General features: G+C 44.7%; 1 protein-coding gene across 1 annotated transcript in view; it reads right to left on the bottom strand.

Moving 5' to 3' along the window:
• The window catches only part of grid2 (glutamate receptor, ionotropic, delta 2), a 995712-nt gene that overhangs the window by 162994 nt on the left and 811829 nt on the right, over nucleotides 1-20889 (bottom strand). The window contains exon 12 of the mRNA XM_041192382.1: nucleotides 1017-1155. Within this exon, the coding sequence (XP_041048316.1) occupies nucleotides 1017-1155 (139 nt within the window). The remainder of the gene's footprint in view (nucleotides 1-1016; nucleotides 1156-20889) is intronic.

A 20889-nucleotide genomic window follows, 5' to 3' on the forward strand; every position in this document is an offset into this window, starting at 1 on the left:
ACTGTGGCTATAAGAGTAGGTCAGAGGCTATGAATTCTGCAGTGAGTAACTCACTTCCTGGCTTCCCAAAGCCTGTCCACCATCTATAAAGCACAAGTCAGGAGTGTGATGGAATACTATCCACTTGCCCGGATAAGTGCAGCTCCAATAACACTCAAGAAACTCAACATCATCCAGGACAAAGCAGCCGGTCTGGTAAGCACCTCATTCACCACCTTAAGCATCCACTCCCTGGTGCACAGTTGGAGCAGCGTGTATTGTATACAAGATGCACTGAAGCAACCCGCCAAGCCTCCCTTAACAGCACCTCCAAACCCATGGAAGTACATAGAAGGAATCATAGGAACACCATCACCTGCAAGTCCCCCTCTTAAGTCATGCATCATCCTGACAAGGAACTATATTGTCACTCTTTCACTGTTGCTGGGTCAAAATCCTGGAACTCTGTCCCTAACAACTCTGTGGATGTTCCTACACCCATGGAAGGCAGCAGCTCAAGAAGGCGGCTCACTACCAGCTGCTCAAGGGCAATTAGGAATGGGAAATATTTTTGGCTTTGTCAGTGACAAGAACATATGGACATAGATACAAATGAATCACAAGCCTGCTCCGTGATTCAATAAGATCATGGCTGATGATCCATCATCATTTTAACATCCATGAATGAATAAAAATGCCTGCAGACAGCGTTTTTTTTTTATTCACCAAATTGAAATATTCTGGTAGATTTTGACTTTTCAACAGAAGATAGTCACACTATTGTACATAGTCAAACCTACCCTATTCATTGTTCTCCATTCAGTTAGGCGATGTTGCATATACATTGGAGATTTAAGTGGTAAGATAATGTGATGATTTCATTCCGTTTGATATCCTGTCACACACAGAATTGGATTTTGTCTCCATACAAAATGAATCATTAAAGCCCTAATTCCAGACGCAGTGAGAATCCATTCATGGCATTTTATCTTGATGTTAAATAGCTGGCACCTGATGCCACCTGAATTGGCACTTACTGAATGGAGTTTTCAATGCGGTTGATTGTGAGGAAGGCTGCCAGGTTTGCTGTGTAGGAGGATATCACAATCAGAGCGAATAGCCACCAGACTCCCATCATCATTCGAGTAGCTAAAGTTGTGTAAGGAACTTCCCCGCCTGTACCAAGAAGAAAAAAATGGACACCAACAGTTAGGATGTTTCCTTTAACCGAGCCCATGTGCACATGCAGACAATGAAAAGCAAACTGAGCAGATTGGTTTACACATCTTCTTTGCAAAGGTTGAGCTCCGCTTTTTAATTCACTTTCCCTCTAAGAAAGCAGATGAGGGTATTATTGGGGATAACTTGCACCCAGTCCGCTCACCTTTCTCCCCGTGTCCACTGACCCATATTGACTCCTGGTCAAGCAACACCTCTGCTTTAAAGTTCTCATCCATGTTTTCAACTCGCTTCACGGCCTCACCCATTCCTTATCTCTGAAGTCTCCTTCAGCCCCACAAAAACCCGCACCCCACATTTCTGTGCTCCGCTAATTCCGGCCCAATTTTAATCACTCCACCTTTGGCAGCTTTCAGCTGCCTAGGCCCTAAGCTCTGCAATTCTCTCCCTGCGTCTCTCTGCCCTTCTTTCTCTTTTCTTCCTTTAAGACACTCCTTAAAATCTATCCCTTCCATCAAGTATGTGGTCATCTGGCCTAATAAACCTGGGGCTGGATTTAATGGGATGCCGTCGTCGCCTCACACGCCCCTGGCTGAAACGTCGGGAGGGAGCCCGCTCCCAATCCACATGACTGTCCCTCCCCTGAGAGGCTGGCCATCCAGGTGTTGGGACCGCTGCTGGGGTTGCATCCAGCACTGGGCAATGAGGAGCCAGGAGCCAGATGTGAGGCGAGTAGTGGACAGGGGAGTATCGGCGGGGCCAGACTGGCTGGACCTGGTGATGGGGGTAATGGGGGGCACAGGGTGGGGGGGGTGGAGGGCAGAATCAATAGGCCAGGACAGACAGGAAAATATGCCGGGATGACATTGGGGGAGAAGCTCCAATGGCTCTGGGGCCCATAAAGTAGGTATTCCCCTTCTTTGCCCACCAGCAGCACATGCAGTTAAAGCTGCTGGGCTTCATACATTGCATGGGCCTCTGCCTGTGTGGGTAAAATACCTGCGGTGCCAGGATGAGGTTCTTAAGAGGCCAGTAATTAACCATTCAAGGGTCTCAATTGGCCTAAGGTTGAGTGGCCTGCCTGATGGTGCCCCCACAGCATGTGTAATTGGACGATTAGCGGGGGTGGGTGTGCAGCAAGCATGGTGCACACTGCATTTCACTTAACCCCCACCTTCAAACCCTGCTGGTGGGAGAGCATAAACTCCTGCCCCTTCTGTGACTTGGTGTTTAATTTGGCTCTATAATGCTCCTGTGAGGTACCGAGGGATATTTTATTCCATTAAAGGTGCCATATAAATGCACGTTGCTGTTAATGGAAGCTAGACCACATCACACCCGTTTTACCTGTGTACAATGGACACAATGATGACCAATTTGACAGAAATAACAGCCTGTACCCAAGGTCACCAGAAAAATGTCCTGGGCCAAAACATTCTTTCAATAGCCCTGGTGACTGCTTAAAACAAGAGTTAGATGCCTTATCCCATGGTGTTAGAGGCAAGGAACAAGCATGGATAGAAGATTGGCTGTCTGGCAGGAGGCAGAGAGTGGGGATAAAGGGGTCCTTCTCAGGATGGCGGCCGGTGACCAGAGGAGTTCCGCAGGGGTCAGTGTTGGAACCAAAACTTTTCACTTTATACATTAATGATCTAGATGAAGGAACTGAGGCCTTCCTGGCTAAGTTTGCAGATGATACAAAGATAGGTGGAGGGACAAGTAGTATTGAGGAGGTGGGGAGGCTGCAGAAGGATTTGGACAGGTTAGGAGAATGGGCAAAGAAGTGGCAGATGGAATACAACGTGGGGAAGTATGAGGTAATGCTCTTTGGTAGGAGGAATGGGGGCATAGACTATTTTCTAAATGGGGAGAGAATTCAGAAATCTGGAGTGCAAGGGGACTTGGGAGTCCTAGTTCAGGATTCTCTTAAGGTTAACTTGCAGGTTGAGTCAGTAGTTAGGAAGGCAAATGCAATGTTGGCATTTATTTCGAGAGGACTAGAATATAAAAGCAGGGATGTGCTGCTGAGGCTTTATAACGCTTTGGTCAGACCACATTGAGAATATTGTGAGCAATTTTGGGCCCTGTATCTCAGGAAGGATGTGCTGGCCCTGGAGAGGGTCCAGAGGAGGTTCACGAGAATGATCCCAGGAATGAAAGGCTTAACATATGAGGAACATTTGAGGACTCTGGGTCTATACTCAATGGAGTTTAGAAGGACGAGGGGGGATCTGATTGAAACTTACAGAATACTGAAATGCCTGGATAGAGTTGATGTGGGGAAGATGTTTCCATTAGGAGAGACTAGGACCCGAGGGCTCAGCCTCAGAGTAAAGGGAAGACCTTTTAGAACAGAGTTGAGGAGAAACTTCTTTAGCCAGAGAGTGGTAATCTATGGAATTCATTGCCACAGAAGGCTGTGGAGGCCAGGTCATTGAGTGTATTTAAGACCAAGATAGATTGGTTCTTGATTGGTAAGGGGATCAAACGTTATGGGGAGAAGGCGGGAGAATGGGTTTGAGAAACTTATCAGCCATGATTGAATGGTGAAGCAGACTCGATGGGCCGAATGGCCTGATTTCTGCTCCTATGTCTTATGGTCTTAAATGAGGAACTTGCTTTATGGTACTGCAGGCATGAATTACTTTTGGTGATTTTTCAACAGCCACAAACGAAAGATAAGATTTTCCTTCATGTGGAGCGAGGGTGAGCTCAGTGGCACCCTTCAGCTCTGTACGTAGTCCTGACAGATGCTGATTGCCACGATCAACACAATTTCAAGCCTAGCCCTTCTAGAATGAGGTATACACTGACTGTTCAGTGCTGACTTTGGGCCTGCAGAGAACATGCCCAAATGAATTTCTAGCACCTCTATGTTTAAGTTGACTTTTAATCTTTGGAAGCATTGCAATCTGCGTGTAGCATTTACATATATCTCTGAGTTGAAGGCAGGTGAAAACTGTTGATTGCTGAGAGGTGTGCATCACAAAATTCACAACCCCTGATTGGCTAGGCTATTAATTTCACTGACGCTCTTAACTCTCGAAATACCGAGTAACTTCAGACTCTCAGTGAAGAGTCGCAATGACTGACCAAGACGTAGGTTATAGAAACTTCAACACCATTACTTGATTTTCACCTTTCTCTGTTGAATGCTGTCACCTAATAGAAATAGCTTTTTTCTATTAGCATGTTTGATTCTCTGCACTAATGATTACACTAGGTAGTCCTGTTCCTTGTTGAAAAATAACATGGCTGCCGAAAAAGTTGGAGCAAACTGTTTTGGAATTGTTTGACTTGTTGGTTTTCTGGTATTGACTATTTCAAGGATGGCAGTATGCTGAACGGGATTGGTTTTTAATTGGTATGCAGTCAGCTATTGGCTTGGGGAAATAGATTATTGAGTGGATCAGCGCGTGGCTCACTATAAGGGTAATGTGAGGCAATCACAATTTTATGCCTTACAGGCATGATCTTGTTGAAGTCTGATAATTATGGGATGTGAAGCCTCCCACAATGAGCATGTGTGCTTTGTGGATGGCTTCTAATTGCGGGCAACACGTATAGAATCTTACTGGGACCACACTTGGAGGTCCGTGCACAGTTTTGGTCTCCATGTTACAAAAAAGTATTCCGAGGCACTGGATAAGGTGCAACGAAGATTTACAGGGATGATACAAAAAATGAGAGGTTGTAACTATCAGGAAAGACTAGGTTGGTGCTCCTTTTTCTATAGGAGTGTAGATTGAGTGGTGGTCAGATGGAGACCTGCAAAACTATGAAGGGGTTTGATAGCAGGAAGGTGTGTCTGCATGTGGATGAGTCTCAAACTAGGGCCATAAATATGAGATAGACACTAATTAATCCGATAGAGAATTCAGGCCAAACCTCTTTACCCATTGAGTGTGGAATTTGCTACCACGTGGAATAATTGAGGCAAATAACATAGATGCATTTAAGGAGAAGCTAGATAAGTACACAAAGGAGAAAGGATTGTACACAGGGTTACACAGATCGGATTAGATAAGTTGGGTAGGAGGTTGCTCGTGTGGAGCATACAAACTGACTTAGACCAGTTAGGTAAAATGGCCTGTTTCTCTGCTGTAAATTTCATCGAATGTAATTGAGAACATCAGCTACTTTTATTTCAAGGGCAATTTGAATTAAGGTCTTGTGGCAGGGTTGTAAAAACAGGCAAATTAAGAGATGAAGTAAGTAAAAGCTAATCAACCATTTCAGACCATTATACAAATTTTACAATCTAGTTTGGCATTAAAATGTGACATTTTGAGGTATCCCAGTTAATGATGATACTCATTTTTTTAATATATATCCTCTTGGCCAACATTCGTCTGATAGATTTTACAATCAGTTTTACATTTTCAGGTACAAAGTATTAACAACAAGCTAGCACCCAGTCACGAACAACCTATTGTCGAGGTGAGAATTTAAATTGTGGCATTGTCTCGTGTGAACAAAATTGTCAGTCTAGGCTAATTAATTATTATGTCTTTTATTTATCTGTAAATGGTACAGCAGCTTCAAGTGAGGACCAGATGCATGGTTAAATGCCTATGCCCAAAGATAGCTTTGGGAGAAGCCCTGTTGGTCCAGGGTGCCCCATTTTCCTCACTGCACTGTTTTCAGATCACACTTTCAGCTACTTTATAGGCAAAATGTTTTCAGCTGAATGATGCAGGGGCTAGCCTAATTAATTGTGGGTGTTCTTGGATAACCTGACAAACAATATCTGGCTTGTCAGTATTCAGGTTGGGAAGACAGGTGGTGTAGCGATAGTGCCACTGGGTTAGTAATCCTGAGACCTGGGCTGATCTCTGGGGACATGGGTTCAATCCCTGCCATGGCAGCTGGTGGAATTTAAATTCAATTAACAATCTGGAATTGAAAAGCTAATCGTTATAAAATTTCATCAGGTTCACCAATGTCCTTTAGACATTCATGATCCTGTTTTCTATGTAAGTTCCTGTGGGAGAATCTGGAAGATGGCTGGGAAGAGTAAATTATTCCAGTGGGTGGCTTTGGCCTCTCTGTCACCACTAACCAATCAAATGGGATTTTTTTTTTTCAATCCAATTGTGTAAGAACTCTTTCATTCAGTGCTGTCTGAATAAAATGATTTTAAAAACAATGTCCTTTAGAGGAGGAAATCTGCCATCCTTACCTAGTCTGGCCTACAAGTGACTCCAGACCCACAAGTGATGTGGTTGACTTTTAACCGACCTCTGAAATGGCCTAGCAAGCCATTCAGTTCAAGGGCAATTAGGGAGAGGCAACAAGTTCTGGCCTTGCTGGTGGCACCCATGTCCCATGAAAGGATAAAAAAAATCTCATCAAATTTGTTGGTGGGCAGGTAGAGTTTTCATTTTGGGCACAATAACGATTCCAACACAAACCGCACCCAAAATTGGGCCCTTTCTTTTCAAAGTGCTTTTTCCGCTTAAAGGCGCTTGCATATCGCCAATGCAAACTCTGCTCTGGACCAGCGCGTTCGTACAGCATTTTAAAAGTAACGTTTCAGAAAAAGTACTTGCTTTGAAAAATACTGTTTGATAATTCAAGAGTGGGAACTTGGTGAAGTTTGATTCACTTAACAGGATAGGCTTGTCATTTAAAAAAAAAGAATCACAATCCTCCACCTAAACCAAGTCTAAATTGCTAGAAATGACTTTTTAAAAATATGCAAAACTATTCTCTACTTTGATTGTGATGCAGCAGTCAGTTCCTTAGAAATTAAAAAAAAATCAAAACCTTTCAAAATGTACATGTCAGTGCTCTTGCACCCAAAAGATCCAGATTAAACTTTGGGAGGTCCTCAAAGGCCTGCAGAAGAGCACCATTAACCGAATGTGATTCATTCAAACTGGGGACATGGTCAGTTTAGGGATTTGTTGGGGGGGGGGGGGGCGGGTTGGTGGGAGATGCTTGCTTTCGTGCAAAGTTTTTAAAATTGGCAAAAAAAAGACCACAGAACCTTGAGTGGCTTGATTTGCACTTCAGAGTCTGTGATCTATTCCGCAGGTTATGCTGTTATCGGGCAAATAGAGCTGAGGGAAGCCGGTGCAATTGAATAGAAGCTCCAAGCCATGACAGCTTAATGTGTCACCAATGGGGTCAAAGCGTGTGTAACCTTCTGCAATATTACAATCGATGAGTAATATTGAATCAATAGCAAATAATGTGTGGCGTCAGTGAATGGCAAAGTACTGACTTAATTAAAGGAGTTCATGTGAAACTATGAAAGCAAGAAGTTTCCATTTGTGAGTTAAACTTTGATCTTGCTTTGCTACCTCAGCCAAGAAGCATCCGGTCATTATTTGTAAGATTTGTCAAACTTGCTTCAGATGTTACTTATTGTGACTGTACCAGAGGTTTCACTTCTATTTCCATAACACAGAAAGGACCTAAAGAAAGATAGGTCTGTGACATTTCATTTGAACATGAGGTAAGGATTTAACAGAGGGCAGATTATATGATGGCTTCTGGGTAAAATTCATTAACTTGAATGTGCATTAATCTAAGCATAATGGCATCAGGTTTCTGAATTCTACCTATAAATTAACAGCCCATTGGTGAATTGAAGATAATGTACTGAAACAATCTGGAGCTATAAATTAATACACCATGCCTAAAGAATAACAGACTTCAGGCTATCTTACTCTTTAATATCCACAAGTCATACTTTCATTCTGATGAATGCTTAAGTAGTTAATGTTAGGAATATGGTTCAAGTGGGTTCCATTAATTTGGACATCAAAGCAGCGATAGTATAGGGGCTTCCAACAAGAGGGGAGTAATATCATGTAAGACTTTTTGACATTCAATGAGAGGTGTGTGGTTCCCAAAGAGTTCAGCAGAATTAAAATTGCGTGTCGTGTAAGAATGGACTCAAGTGGTCAGTCTGTAAGAAGTAATGATGTTCAAATAGCTAAAAAAAACCCAGAGCAGAATTTTTAGGTAGGCGTGTAGGCGTGCGCCCGACCAGATCGGATACGAAATCGCACAAAATGATGTCCTCCCGCGCTCGCGTGATATTTTGGTCAGTAGGTGCAGACGAGCCTCAGAAGCGCGCCCGCCGACAATTAAGAAGACAATTAAAGTTGTTAAGGTTCCAACTGTCCCTGGGTTTTCGTGGTCCGTTCAACCTTATGGTTGGCGGACGGGCGAAGCTGCCAGGTGGACTTTGCATTTTTGATGGAACCTCATCGAGGGGCAGGATGAAGTTTCCGTTATTCAATAAAATAAATAAAAACATGTGGATAGAGTCCTCGTCATGTATATGTTCAGGTGACGGATTCTAAGGCGCAGACTTTTTGTTCCGGGTTTGAAAATTTTGACTTAATTGTTTTGAAGTCTTCATCTCGCTGAGGCAGCTCTCTGCCTTCAGGGAGCTTTCATTCAGTGCTCACCTGCACCCGCGCTTACATCAGTGCCCGCCCTGATCCTGCCCCCCGCCTTGGCAGTGCTGAGCATTTCAGTGTGCGCTTTACACTGGCGGGCCATGTCTGACCTGATGCCATGAGACTACATGAGGTTCAGAGTTGTCAAGTTTTTGTCTGATAACGCTCCTGTGAAGTGCCTTCGGACATATGATGTTAATGATGCTATTTAAATGCAAATTGCTGTTGTGGTTGTGGGTCCACTCTCAGGCAAGTGGCCTCTGCACAGTTATCTACTCCCAAGATCCGGACAGTCAGTCTCTCAAGCCTTTCCTGTCACGACATCTTTTCTATCCCTCCATCATTCCTGTAGCAAAGCCAAGCAAGAACTGAGATATTGTGAGGAGGGTGCCCAGCTTGTTTGCATTTTCACACATACATTTTTCCCTTCAGGAAGTAGAGAAGGAGGTTTGGAAAGATTAGCAGGTTAATTATTAAATTGCTCAAATGAATCTTGACCACTCCTTCCATGGCTGGCAAGTCTGGAGTGGGCTTTGAACCCAGAGCTTCTGGCTCAGAGGTGGAATGGGTCTCAACTGAGCCACAAGACCTCCTGGCACCCAACTTGGGAAGATGGAAGTAAAACGTCTCGATACAATCTAAAATGTTTGCTTTTATATCAAAGTAAAGTAGCTCTCAATAGGCAGAGGCAACCACTACATGCTAGTCTTCCACATGTCCTGTTGGTTACTGGGGAACAAAAAGGAAACCTTTATTTAGCATTTATATAGCAACTTTCAAATGCTCAGGACATCCCACAGTTCCTATTTCTGAAATATAGTCATTGGTGGAATGTAAGGAAACCCGGCAGCCAATTTGTGTACAGCAAGGTCTCAACTGATCTGGGTGAGGTAGATGATCAGATGTTGATAGAGGATCAAAAATTGCTTTGGACCAATGTGCCCTCTAAGCTGCATGGGGTGGGCAGCCACGCAGCAACCCCGAGGTCACCATTCAAGCCTCTCACATGTCGTCCCCTTTAAGATCATGCACAATCAGGGCAAAGCAAAACCTGCACATGTAAATGAATAGGCAGCACAGAATCTAAAACCTAATAGAGGGAACACTGGTCAGGACATCAGGGACACTATGCTGTTCTTCAAATAGAACAAGAAGAGAGAATCTAACCATCTCTCCTTGACATTCGATGGTATTGCCATCACTGAGTCCCCCACTATCAACATCCTGGGGGTTACTATTAACCGGAAACTTACCTGGACCAGCCATATAAACTGTGTGGCTACAAAAGCAATTCAGAGGCTAGGAATTCTGTGGCGAGTAACTCATCTCTTGACACCCCAAAGCTCATCTAATATCTACAAGGCTTAAGTCAAGAGTGCAGTGGAACACTCTTCACTTTCCTGGATGAGTGCAGCTCCAGGACACCATCCAGGACATGGAAATCCGCTTGATCGGCACCGCACCAACCACCTTCAACATTGGCCTGGATTTTCATTGAATTGGGTTGACTCAGCAGCCCTTTAAAAATGGCGGGCAAGTCCCGATTCCAGGATTCCCGACCCCATTCCTGGGCTGTCTAACTTTCTGGGAGTGCCTTTAAAGGGTGCAGGCTGGTTCATGCCAAACGCCCGCATCCGGCACTCAGGATCTGGCTGGTTCCATTGTGGAGATAGGCGTGTCCTACTTATGCACAACTTTCATGGAGCTGGGCCAGGTTTTTAAATAGCCGTGGTTCATGGATCCTCAGAGGTGTTGTGAACCATATAGTGCATGAGGAGAACTTTTAAAAGTTCAAAAGGTCCCCTCATGCTCCCTATGCCAAGTTAGGTACTCCTCACTATTATAATAGCTGTCTGTGCTCTCAGTGTATATAATAAAGCTTGGCTGAGAGCCTAGGCAGCTGTTATAATGCGAGAGCACCTGCACCCCAGAGGAAACATTGTTTGATTTACAGCTCAAGCTCTCTGACCTCTGCAGCCAATTTCACAATGTTTGTTGACACAAGTGAGGTGTTTTCACTGGTTTGTGGTTTTTGAAGCTTCAAGGAGTCTGGATGATTGACAATTTTATTAGCTGGCAGTCCAGATTAATTTTTCAAGCATAGGAGAAAGTTATCATCGGATTACCTTTTATCAAAGTTTTTTTCTTTCACGCATACCACTTTATACAAGAAAGTATAGAGTGGCTCAATGGGCATGAAAGTGCCATAGCTTGGCATAGGGGACATGAAGGGCCATAGGGGGTGGATAGAGGGGCATAGGGGACATGAGGGTCCAGAGGGGGTGGTGGTGTAATGGCAGAGTTTTGGATAGGGGGCATGACGGGACATAGGGGGTGGGTGGGGGGGGGCATGAGGTGGCATGCGTGGGGCATGGGGAGTGTTTGGAGAGTGACAGGGGTGTGAGGGATGGAGGGACTTTATGTTTTTATTTTCACTGGGACCAACTCCCACAGCACTGAGGCCAGCCTTTTAAACAGCCCGCCTCCCCACTCGGCAGCCCCTGTGGCTGCCTCCACACTTCTTCCCAGGTTGGCTGGCCTGATTCCAGCCCACATCCGACCTGCAGCAATGACGATCCCGCCTTTGCAGGCGCTTTCTCCTGAGGAGGGTGTTTTCCCGACTACCCCTACCTGACTCCAGGATGAAAATCCAGGCCATTCACTCCATACACAGTGGCAGTGGTGTGTACCACACATAAGATATACTGCAGCAACTCACCAAGGCTCCTTCAACAGCACCTTCCAAATCCACAACCTCTACCGTTTAGAAGTACAACGGCAGACGATGCACAGAACACCACCACCTGTAAGCTTCCCTCCAAGTTACACGCCATCCTAACGTGGAACTCGCCGTTCCTTCACTGTCGCTGGGTCAAAATCCTGGTACACCCTTTCTAACAGCACTGTGGGTGTACCTATGCTAAATGTGTTGCAGCGTTTCAAGAAAGCATCTCATCTCAAGGGCAATTAGGGGTGGGCAATAAATGCTGGCCCAGCCAGCGATGCCCACATCCTGTGAAATAATCCAAAAAGGGTTGTTTTATATACACTATGAGAAATACGACAAGAGCTCAATTTAACAGCCCATTCAAAAGTCAGCTGCTTTATGGGTGTGGCACTCTTAGGAGAAAGTATAGGAACAGGAGTAAACCCTTTAGCCCCACAAGCCTGTTCCATCATTCAAGGAGATCGTGCCCGACCAGTATTTTATTTCCATCTACCTTCTTTGGTTACATAACCCTTAACAACTTTGCTGGACAAAAATTTATCAAGCTCCTTTTAAATTACACTGAAGTCAGCCCATACTGTTTGTCAAAGTGTATGGAGTGGGACTTCAACCTGTCTGCTTCAGAAGCATGAGTGCTACCCAGTGAGACAAGTTGAGGCCTATGAAAAATAAACAAGATGTCAGGGGTGATTTTCCATTTTGATAATAGTCCTCACCCATATCGGAAAATCCACTGTTTTTGGCTGAGTGAGTAGAAAGTACTAGGCTGTATGTTTCTGGTCCCTATAGGCCCTGCCTGTGGCTAAGGCAAGAAAAACTTGGAATATTAGCCCCGATGTCTTCAGATAAATTTCCTTGAACACACTGGAATAGCTTAAAGTGTCAGCTGACTTGGCATAATCTGGGTGATTCATTTTTTGCTATTTCTAGGGCATTGGTTAATGTACTTGTATTAAGTTTTTCTCTGAGGTGTTTTAACAACCGTTACTCTATCAGAATAAATGGGTGAATTTTTACATTTAAAAAAAAGTGCAGACAGGAATTTAACTCAAACACACGAACCAACGGGCTAACAAAAAACCACTGCACCGAGGAGATGAATCCCCTAATTAAATAGCTCAGCTGCTTCTGCCACCAGTTTTTGTCAGATGTAAGCACTTCTTGTGCATAGTGACCGCACTGTGTAACATATGCAAGATGCACTGCAGCAATTCATCAAGGCCCCTTTGACAGCACCTTCCAAACCTGTGGCCTCTACCACCTAGAAGGACAAAAGCAGCAGATGCACGCGAACACCATCGCCTGCAAGTTCTCCTCCAAGCCACACATGATTCCGACTTGGGACTCCCTTCGTAATGGCATGGTGGATGTCCCTGCATCAAACGGACTGCAGTGGTTCGGTTCAAAAAGGCGGCTCATCACCACCTTCTCAAAGGCAATTAGGGATGGGCAACAAACGTTGGCGGAACGAATATTAAAAAAATGGCTGTGGTGGGGGGTGTCGGGGGGGGGGAGTTTGGGACAAGCCTGATGGGCAAACTGGTCTTTTCCTCACCTCCATCAATTTTGTATGTTCGTATTGTTCAGGCAGAGACAGATTCTCTTTTCAGATTAAGCTTTGCAACACAATTTGGAAAATTCTTACCCTGCCTTATTTAAAAAAAAGGGAAAAAATCCATTAACACGATATTTCCTATATGCAAGATAACTTTACTTAGGGGCCTGCACCAAGCTCCACATCTAAAAGACAAAGAGAAGCACTGACAATGTGAAAAAAAAAGCTGCAGAATTGAGAAGTGCAGAGCATTAGTTCAATCACATTTGGAGTACCGTGCACAGTCCTGATCTCCACATTACAGAAAGGATATAGAGAAGTGCGAAAAAAAAAATTAAACTGATGACACGCAAATTGAGAGGTTCTACTTGTCAGGAAAGGTTGAACAAATAATCTGGGACTGCAACTTTCTCCTCTAGAAAAGAGAAGACTGATGGATGGCCCAATAGAGATCTTTGAAATTGTGACAGGGTTTAATAGGGTAAATGTGGATTTGATTTGATTTGAAATCTGTGGCTGGTTGGTTTAGTGAAAATACCAGCTTAATGCATTTAAGGGGAAGCTAAATAAGTACACGAGGGAGAAAGGAGTAGAAGGATATGCTGATAGGGTTAGACGAAGTATGGTGGGTGGAAACTTGTGTGGAGCATAAATACCGACTAGACCAATTGGCATATATTTATCCTGTAAATTCAACGTGAAAGGCCCATTCTTGCATAAATTCAATGCAAAAACCCAGTCTTCCTTTTCTCTTACTGTCTTGATATCTGGATTAATTTCAACAATCATCTCTCTCTTATCTCTCCCCTCAAAACTCAAGCATCTTAGTTACTTCAATTCTAAATCCTTTTCAACTCCTCCACGTAGATGGCCATCCTGTTATCTGAACTCATATCTTGACAGCCACCTCTTTGGCTGCTGCTGTTTTACAAACTTATCAAGTTATTTCTGAAAGAAATCCACAGCTTTGCTTCCTGATTTACAAGATAGCGGGAATGATCTTATTCATCAGTAGTCTTGTGTGAGGATATATTCTACCGAGTGTTGGTCTACCCCACATATTGGGCAGAATTTTACCTGCCTCTGGATGGTGGGATTGGGGTTGGTAAAATAGTGGGGGGGGGCCAACGGTATTTTACTGATGGTGGAGTAGCCCCTACCACATGGGAAGCAGACAGGGAGGCTGCCTCCCTCTGGCAACATGTTGGGGGTGGGGTGGGGGTGCATCAGAGTCAGTGGCCCCTTGACTCAAAAAGGGGGCTGTGGGCAAGTAAGGCAACCTCTACAGCCCAATGATACCCCTAGATGGGATCCCCCCCCACACCCCGATCCTTGACCCCCTGATTTTTAAATTTTATTTACTTACCTGGACGCACCCTGAGGTCCCTGACCTGCCTCCTGCTGAGAAGGCTGCCTCTCCCAGTTGGGCTACTGAAGCTTCGGAGCTGCTGGCTGCTGACAGGGCCAGAAGCCTCAGGAGTCCACCTGCCATCCTTAACTGTGCTGCAAGGCCCACAGGCAGCCAACTAGGAGGCTGCCTGTGGTAAAATTGATAAGCCTGTTCTGCTACTGCGTGTGGGCAAGTGTGGGCTCAGGACCCACATTCCCACCCCAACCTTGAGCTCCTGAAACCCGCATCAAAATTCAGCCCATTTAATACTGTCTCCTTGATCTTTGCTTCAGGAATTGCTTGTAGAAGCTGTTGCCCTCTATTTGAACAATGCCTTTGATTATTTTAAACATTTCCAACACCTTCATTTGCAGCCATCACCTAATGAGATCAATTTGAGCAAAAGACAGAGTTAACGTGTCGAGTCCGTATGACTCTTCTTCAGTCCGTATGACTCTTCTTCAGTCCGTATGACTCTTCTTCAGTCCGTACGACTGTTCTTCAGTCCGTATGACTCTTCTTCAGTCCGTATGACTCTTCTTCAGTCTGTACGACTGTTCTTCAGTCCGTATGATTCTTCTTCAGTCCGTATGACTCTTCTTCAGTCCGTATGACTCTCTGAAGAAGAGTCAAACGGACTCAAAACATTGGGCTGAATTTTGCCGTTGGCGAGCAGGGGGGCAGGGCCCATTCACCAATGTGTAAAATGACACACGGTGACGTTGACGGGAACACCCAACATCATCCCGCCCCATTTAAATTTTCAGGAATGTTGGGGTGGTGGGGGGGGGGGGGGCGCAGCCAAATGAGCTGTACACCTGCCGTCCTGTCAATGGCCAACTGAGGCCATTGACAGGATCATTGGAACAATTAAAGGACCTGCCCATCCAACCTTAAGGTCAGTGGGCAGGTCAGGAGCCCCGGTGGGAAGTAGACAAAACATGAAACCTCATCCAGCGGCAGGATGGGGGGGGGGGGGTGGGGGGGGGGACCGTCTTCCCGTCCGCCCGACAGGCAGAAAATTCTGCCCATTAATTCTGTCTTTCTCTCCACAGATGCTGCCAGACCTAAGTTTTTCCAGCATTTTTTGTTTTTGTTTCAGATTTTCAGCATCCGCAGTGTTTTGCCTTTAGCCGAGATCAATCTGAGCTTTGTTCAACCACTTCTGCAGGAAAAGCCAATGAACCAGAGGGTAGATTTAAGGTTGTTGGCCAAAGAACCAGAGGCAACATGAGGAAATATTTTTCCACAAAGCAAGTTGTTGTGATCTGGAATGTGCACTGGCCTGAAAGTGTTGTGGAAGCAAATTCAAAACAACATTCAAATAGGAATTGGGATGAGTACTTGAATGGAGACCTTTTACAAGATTGTGGGGAAAGTGCAGGGAAGTGGAACTAATGGGATAACTTTACCAAAGAGCCATCAACGGCATGACGGGCAGAATGACCTCCTTCCATGGTGTATCATTCTGTGATGCTGTAAACTGCCTGGTTCCACCTTTTTTGCCATTTTGTAAAAGGAACTTATCTTTGCACCGTGTCTTATAACAAAGAATAACTTAAAATTGTGCAGGTTTTTCAAGATAACAATCGCTCATAAGGAATCAGGTAAACACATTGCGGCTTCATTTAATTATACTAGACTTATACATAGGTAGAACGCTTGAAGACAGCAGAACTGTGTGTGCTGCGCTCTGCTCAAAGCAAAAGTGAAACTAAGACTGATCGCATGACACACTTCCCTTCTAGTGATGTCATGCTGAAATCCCTTAAAGGCATATTACAACACATCCTATGATGAACAATAAGTTAATAGGAGCTTTAAGGGAATGTTGTCCTATTGTCCCCTCCCTGAATGGATAGGAGAATATCCTCCAAGGTGCACTGTTCCTGACCAGGACAAAGACCACAGGGGCTGGACCACTAACTGCGCAGGAAGTATTAATGTTATGCTAAATGTATTGTTAAGGTTAAGGATAAACTGGTGGATGGTATTGACCAATTAAGTATCCTGAGCACATATGAAAAGGGTCTACTGTGATACTGGGGCGTTGATAGGTAGGATGTAGAGATAATAATGCTGCTTTCTGTGAATAAACCTACTATCAAGAAAAAGATCTATGTCTAGTTTCATACTTCACCATTTGGCTTGGATCTATTAACAGACAGGTTGGGGGGGGCGGTGGCGGTGTGAAAGGTTAAAACACCCACAGGCCATCAAGCCTCCAATATAAGGGCATTGGTTAGATCATGCTTGGAGTACCGAGCACAGTCCTTATCTGCATATTACAGAAAAAAACAATATACCCAGTGGAGGAAGTGTAAAAATGATTTGAAAGGATGATACCAGAACTGAGATGTTGTACATTTCAAGAAAGACTCAACAGGCTGGGGCTCTTTTCCTTAGAAAAGAGAAGACAGAGGGTTGGCCTCATAGATGTCTTTAAATTATGGGCAGGATTTTCCCCCTGTCGGGGGTGATGTTGAAGTGCGGGCGCGCACAGGTGTGCCTCTGATCGGCGTCCCCCAATTGGGGGCGCAGCACCATGTTACGTGGATGGGCCAATTAAGGCTCGCCCAGCGTGACATCTGCACAGAAGCGCTATTCTCTCCGTGTGTGGGCAGCGAGAATCCCTAAACCTGAGAGTGCGCTCTTTCACACATGCGCACGAAAGAGTGCATTCATCTCCCTGAGGCTAAGTGCTGCCTCAGGGAGATCAGCTCTACTGTCAAAAGTACTAAAAATAGAAAAAAAAATCCCTGATATGTCCCGTCATGGGACACTGTCACATGAGTAGGAACATGTCCATAATTTTTAAAAAAAACTTCAATTAAACTTTTTAAAACCTACATGAAGCCTCATCCCGCCGGTGGATGAGGTTTCACGCTTTTTCTAATTCCCGCCAGGGAATTAAGGCTGGATGGGCAGCTCAATGACTCTATCAATGGCCTCAGTTGGTCACTGACAGGTCGGCGGGCGCACAGCTGATTTTGCTGCGCTCCCGCCTACCTGAAACTTTAAATGGAGCGCGGTGACGTCGGGAGTTCTGCCTGACATCACCGCGCGTCATTTTACATGTCAGTGAGCAGGCCCCGCCCCCGCTTGCCAACAGGAAAATCCTGCCCCATGAGTTTCCCAGGGTAGATGTGGATTTGATTTGAAACCCATGGCTGGGTGGTTTAATTAAAGCATCGGTTTAATACGTTTAAGGGGGAAACTAGATAAATCCACGAGGGAGAAAAGAATAGAAGGATATGCTGATAGGGTTAGATGAAATAGGGTGGGAGGAGCCTCATATGGAGCATAAACAATGGCATAGTCCAGTTGGGCCTAATAGCTTGTTTCTGTCCTTTAAATTCCACATAAAAACCAATTCTCTTCATTTTCCCCTTTCTCTTCCTGTCTTGATATCTACTAATGGTGATCACTAATCTGTAAACTCTGGCTAAAAACACCCGGGGACCAGGGGGGCAGTGGGAGTGGCGGGGGGGGGTGCGGTGGCAGTGGGGTGCGGGGGGCGCAGGGGGAAGTGAACTTAGAGTTACAAACCCTTATCCAAATGTGTTTTGTGGGGGTCGATTAGCTAAATTGGCTAGATGACTAGAGTGTGGTGCAGAATGATGCAATGGTATGGGTTCAATCCCCATATTGGCTGTGATATCTCATGGAGGGCTGTCTTCTTCCCTGCCTCATGCTTGATGCAGACTGATGCCCCTCAAGCTATATGATGACTTCTCTCTCTAACAGAGAGGGATTCCTATGGTCTGTCGTGAGCTATGGCTAATTACTTTGGCATATGTCTCTGGCCTGTACTCAGGATCTTCTGCTCAGTGTGGATCCGATGAGGTGGTCACAACCTTATGTTTCACTGGTTGATCCCACGCTGGGGTGACCAGTCTGGAAAAGGGATGAGGTTGTGGGGAGAATCTGTGGAAGGGAGGAGACGGATGGTGGTGGGGGCCCGGGGAGAACCTGTGGGAGGAGACGGGGAATGCCTGCTCTTGTCTCATTCCTATTATAGTGCAGGGTCTGGGCCAGTTACGCTCCCTTGGGAAGCCCCAGAAATACAGTGTAAAACGTGTAGAGACCTGGCACGAGATGTCGGGGGTGGTGCAGGTAAAATGGTTTGTCGCCAGTAGCGGGAAATCGACTCGTAGCGAATCAACAGCCTGTTTCCCACCAACCAATGGAAAAGGGCAGAGGTAAATCAGGTTGACCAACAGGTGATGAAGTCATTCTGCACTTGGCATAGATCAAGTTCATCCTCCAAAATTCTTTGCGCCCAATCAACTGGGCACTTGACAGGGGCAGGAGTCAGGGAAATCCACCCTTTGATACCTTACAAGACCACTAGGGACAGGCAGAAAGGGCCAGTTTAAAAGAAAGAAAGACTTGAGTTTATATAGTGCTTTTTTAATGACCACCGGGCATCTCAAAGTGCTTTACAGCCAATGATGTACTTTTTGCAGTGTGGTCACTGTTGTAATGTAGGAAAAGCAGCAGTTAATTTGTACCTGGCAACCTCCCACAAGCAGCGATGTGAGAATGACCAGATAATCTGTTTTTTGTGATGCTGATTGTTAAATCATATTCTAAGCCCACTGTGCAAAATAAGCCACAAACCCCTCCAAATTTCCTTTACTTATTGGTTTGCATTATGTAACATTACCTCGTTTGAATTGTAAACAATTTGAGCCTTTTATCAAAAATTGTATTGACCATATGAATTTGTGTGCCGTGCTGTGGTCTTGAGGCTCCTTCACCCCGTCTCAGTGCCATCTCTACCTAACGTAATTGTTTGGCTGTTCCATTTTTTTTTTGCAGGATATCAATCCCCTTGTGCGATTATGCTTGATATGTCTGGGCCAAGTGAGCATTACTTTAAATTCATCAGTATTAAAGGTAATTTGCCAATCACCAAGCTAAGTGCCAAGTGTCAAGTGCCTCTAGATCCTTTTGGATAATTGGCTCTGCAAGACAACTTGCCTTCCAGCAGAATCCAACATCACCTGCCAATATCCATATTTAGCATTATATAATAATTTGTAACACTGAATCGGATAGTGGAAATGAACAAGTTCTGTTTTAACATTCATCAGATGTTATGTGAGCCTTTATTCTGACTTGCTAGAAGATACTTACAGGAATATTTCTTAACACTTATTATAGTCTGACATTCATTTTAATGACCTGTTATTCTGTGCTTTTAGCTTCATGGGATTAGCTGCATTATTCACAAGCCTTTCAGTAAATTTCCTCATCTCTGTAACCTCCTACAACTCTACAATCGTCCAATAACTCTGCACTCCTCTAATGCACTGCCTACCTCCCTTGCCGCATCACTGGATGCTGTGCTTTCGGCTGCCTGGGCCCTAAGCTCTGAAATTCCCTCACTAACCTGTTCCGCCTCTCTTTCCTCCCTTAACTCCATCTTTAAAACATACTACCTTGACCAAACCTGCAGTCACCCTTCCGAAACCTTTGGCTCAGTTTCAAATTTTGTCTGATTAAGGAAATAAGAAAGACGTTGTATTTACATAAGAGTTTTCTGGACCTCAGGACATCCCAAAGCAACTTACAGCAAATGAAGTGAATTTTGAAGTACAGATTATGACACAGGAAATGTGGCAAAGAAAGCTCCATCTAAAAGCAACGCGAAAAATGACCAATTTAGCTGTTATTAGTAGCATAAGGGTTATCCTCTGTATTCCCCTGTGAATAGCATTGGTTGACGTTTTATGTCCAGCTGATAGAACATAACATCGCATCTGAAAGGTTACACCTCTGGCAGTGAGACACCTCTTCAGCGTTATACTGCAGTATGACCTTAGGCTGTGTACTTGGGTTGCTGGAGCAGGTCCTGAACCGACAACCATCCTAATTCAGAGGCAAGAATGCTACCAACTGAGCTGTGATTGTAACTATAATTCTCTGCCTGTGAAGCATGATGGGTGTTTTCTTCTTTTAAAGGCCCTCTATAAATGCAAGTTGTTGTTGCTTTGCTTGTGCTGAAGTAGAAGTTAAGGAAAAGATTTTCCTTTATCATTTATGAGGAGGCGAAAAAAAAAAGAAACTTGCCTTAATAAACCTCATCTCACATCCTCAGGACATCTCTAGGCACTTAACAACCAATGGTGGCCAGGCCCTGTTGTTCTGAAGGATAAATGCAGCAGCCCAAATTGCAAACGGCAAGGAAATAAGTGACCAGGTAACAGCTTGGACTTTAACTCGGGATGCTTTTGGGTGGACAGGTTGTGAAGTGGACAGGTGTCTCTCAAGGATTTCTCGGACTTAAAACGGCCCCCATCCCCATTTCATTACCTCTCCATTATCTCTGACCGAATGTTGCCTCTTGTGCATTCCCGATCTTAACTGGCTCCTGTTCCCTCAGCTGCTTAGGCTCTGAGGTCTGCAATTCCCTCACGAATCCTCTCTACCTCTCCCTCCTTAAAACCTGGACTTTTAACTAAGCTTTTTTGTCAACCGATCTTACGTGCCTTGCTGTCCAATCTTGTTTGATAAAAGCTTCTGTGAAGCACCTGACGATCCTTTCCTCCAATAAGGATGCCGTATATATAGAAGCTGTTGTTTTGCAAAAGGCCAGCTTTTACATGTTGGCACTTCGATTTGCTTTACTGCC

The sequence above is a fragment of the Carcharodon carcharias genome, chromosome 1 (genome assembly GCF_017639515.1).
Source record: "Carcharodon carcharias isolate sCarCar2 chromosome 1, sCarCar2.pri, whole genome shotgun sequence".
NCBI classification, from domain to species: Eukaryota; Metazoa; Chordata; class Chondrichthyes; order Lamniformes; family Lamnidae; genus Carcharodon; species Carcharodon carcharias.